The sequence below is a fragment of the Triticum aestivum genome, unplaced genomic scaffold, assembly GCF_018294505.1.
Source record: "Triticum aestivum cultivar Chinese Spring unplaced genomic scaffold, IWGSC CS RefSeq v2.1 scaffold143226, whole genome shotgun sequence".
NCBI lineage: Eukaryota > Viridiplantae > Streptophyta > Magnoliopsida > Poales > Poaceae > Triticum > Triticum aestivum.
The window spans coordinates 1-2,859 of record NW_025243832.1 but is presented as its reverse complement, the minus strand read 5'-3'; the positions used below and the strand labels follow the sequence as shown (position 1 = coordinate 2,859).

Sequence of the window (2,859 nt, the reverse complement as noted above, 5' to 3'; positions counted from 1 at the left end):
TGCAGGTAGTCCAGCAGCCAGGAATTAAAGATAGGAGGGCTAGAATTGAAAGAACTAACAATTCATGAGTAGGGCAAACATAAACATGCTCAAGTATAAGAAAAAGGAGAACACCCAATTCTATGCAACAACATAGAAAAAAAGGAATAATTTAGCTGATGCATTTGAGCTCATATGCTTTAGAAGTGGTCATACGATGTGTTTAGCATTCCCATACGATGGTGTCCTTTTTTCTTCTTCTAAGGAGCACATACTCTTTGTGGTATTGTGGTTATACTAAGTTACTAACTCACCAGCAAGCAATCTCAAACAAGTATCAGCAAAAAAAAGGGTTACTTACTAAGTCGAAGCCTGTTCTTTAATGCAGCTAAACAAACATATGTTGTGATAGGTAAAATACCCTTTAAAGCAGGACTGATTCCAGAGTCTATGATGTTCACCAATCAACGCGGTGCTCTATATCTATCACTGCGAGAACTGAAAACAGACTATCCGAAAAAAGTACTAGAACACAAGCAGCAACATAGACGGAAAACAGGAATAGTTCAGCCAAATGCAGTTGAGCCAGTTGGCATACAATTCAACAGTTGTTAAGAATCAAATTAAGGGTGTGTGGCATTTCCATATCCTGGTGTATTTATCTCTAAAGAACACTAATACTCTGTTTGGTAATATTAAGTTACTAACCGGAAGCCTATTTTAGTGCAGCTAAACAAATACATGCTCAAATATGTTACCTATTCTCTAGAACAGCGCTGATTCCAAAATAAGCAACGCAAAGCATGTACATTACCCCTAGATGGTATGACCTGAAGGTGAAAAGCACGACATTTGCGTTGACTTGGCCTCTCTGAATAGCCAACTCCTTAACCCACTCTTTCACAATCTGCATTTCAAACATGCATATTGTTCACCAGACGATAAATTACCAAAAGGTAACGCCAACTTGCATATGGCAGGAGGAAACAGCCACCTTGTCAAGCTTCCCCAGCACCTCTTCTTGCCTGGCGGCCTCCTCCTTGCTCTTGTACAGACCCAGCTGGGCCAAAAGCTGTGATTTTGATCAACGAGCAAGGCTTCAATCGGCTCATCTAGTACTTGGTTGAAATAGGAAGGTAAAGAAGATCAGAATATACGAGTTCTGTGGAGTGTTTTTTTTCCAGCTCACCATAGAGAATTGGTAGCTGGTAAACTTGGTTGGTGACACATATGATTGTGAAGTTGTTGGTATTTCACCAAGTTTCAGGCTAAAGCTAGACCCGGGTTCTGTCTGAAGTCTGAACTGACAAGTTATAATAAGCTCAAGACTGCAGTGACTTTATTCATCCCTATCCAGTATACTCTACTAGTGCAGAAGTGAATTTGTTGTCAAAACTTACTTGGTTGTAAGCGGGAGGTGAAGAACGCCAGAATTATACAACCTGACAGCCCAAGATTCAGATGTTATATGCCGTTCATGTTGCTCAGGGAAACTTGGATCAGAAGTTCAGAACCCAAGATTCAGATGGCATGATGTAGGTGACTCCTAGCTAAATGAGAGCACGCGAGAAATGGCAGGGAGGGAGCGGGTGTTACTTAGCTCACCTGGGAAACGAAGAAGTGGACGGATGCGCGCAGGAGACGACGATACGAAGCGCTCAACTTGGCGGCGCCGGTGGGAATGGCGACCCTAGCGGCTCTGGCGCTGCTTCTGTGCATCTCCATGACCTTCATGGACGGGTGCGCCGCCGCTCAGTACAAGGTGGACGGGCTGGACGCGTGGGGGTGCCGCCGTCCAGCAAGCCGGACGTGTATGTGCGGTGGGCCAAGTCCGTCCCCGTCAAGCTCGGCGACGCCCTCTTCTTCCTCTACCCACCCAGCCAGGACAGCGCCGTGCAGCTCACCACCAAGGCCTTCGCCGCCTGCGACGTGTCCGACCCGCTGCTCAAGCTGGAGGACGGCAACTCCATCTTCAACCTCACCAAGCCCGGGCGGGCCTACTTCAGCAGCGCCGCCCCGGGGCGCTGCCGCAAGGGCCAGAAGTTCAAGCTGCGATGATACTTGTAAGAAACAGAATCATAGCCTCGGAGCGGCCAACCTGTGGCAATAATCGAATCAGAGCGGCACATCGGTTCGAACCTGCTCCAATTCCTGCGTGCTGTGGAGGTCAGCCTCCAGCGGCCCATCGAAGGACCGCATAATCGGGAAGCTAGACGAGGATCTGGAAGCCCGGCTATGGCCGTGGCGGCTGGATCTGGGGCCTTGGGGTGGCGGCTGGATCTGGGGCCTTGGGGTGGCGGGGAGCTCCTCCTCCTGCAGCTCGGCGGCCTCCACACCCCGGAGCAACGCCCTCGCCGGAGGACGTGGTCACCAGCTCTCCTCTGGATCCGATGAGGAGGGTTGGGGAAGGAGCTCACCACGGCGCCATGCCCTGGATCTGGTGTGAGTGAGGGGGAAGGGGGCTCGCCGTGGTCGGGAGGGAGAGGAATAGGCGGGCGGCCGGGGCTTCCCGATCTAGATCGAAGTCGAGGGAGGTGGGTGGGTGTGTCAGGAGGAAGGGGGAGGGGAGAGAACGTGACTAGAGGGAGGGGATAAGGGGTGATAGCAATGGCGCACTAGTAGGCGTGCGCCATACGTGTAGATAGCAATGGCGCATCTCGTACTAGTGCACCATTACTAGTTAAAACTAGTAATGGCGCACGGTGGAACAGTGCGCCATTAGTAGTTTTGCAAAAAAAGGAATAAAAATATAATAAAAAAAACAACATTAGTGGCGCACTTTCCGACAGGTGCGCCATTATTAGTTACAACTAGTAATGGCGCACTGTGTCTGGATGCGCCATTAGTATGTTTGGACAGGCGCACTAGTTCAAAAAAAAA

The 2,859-nt window shown here is 49.6% G+C and overlaps 1 protein-coding gene and 1 pseudogene across 1 annotated transcript; one reads left to right on the top strand and one right to left on the bottom strand.

The window, feature by feature from the left end:
* Window positions 1-793: 793 nt before the first annotated feature.
* Window positions 794-1,713, bottom strand: LOC123176995 (nuclear poly(A) polymerase 4-like; the record flags this gene model as incomplete). Its single annotated transcript, XM_044590980.1, has 3 exons — window positions 1,585-1,713; window positions 974-1,051; window positions 794-886 (listed from the first exon to the last, which is right to left on the bottom strand). Coding segments are annotated over exons 1-3 (300 nt in total), but the record flags the coding sequence as incomplete, so codon positions are not given.
* On the top strand, window positions 1,712-2,574 carry LOC123176994 (early nodulin-like protein 1; annotated as a pseudogene).
* The last annotated feature ends 285 nt before the right edge of the window (window positions 2,575-2,859 follow it).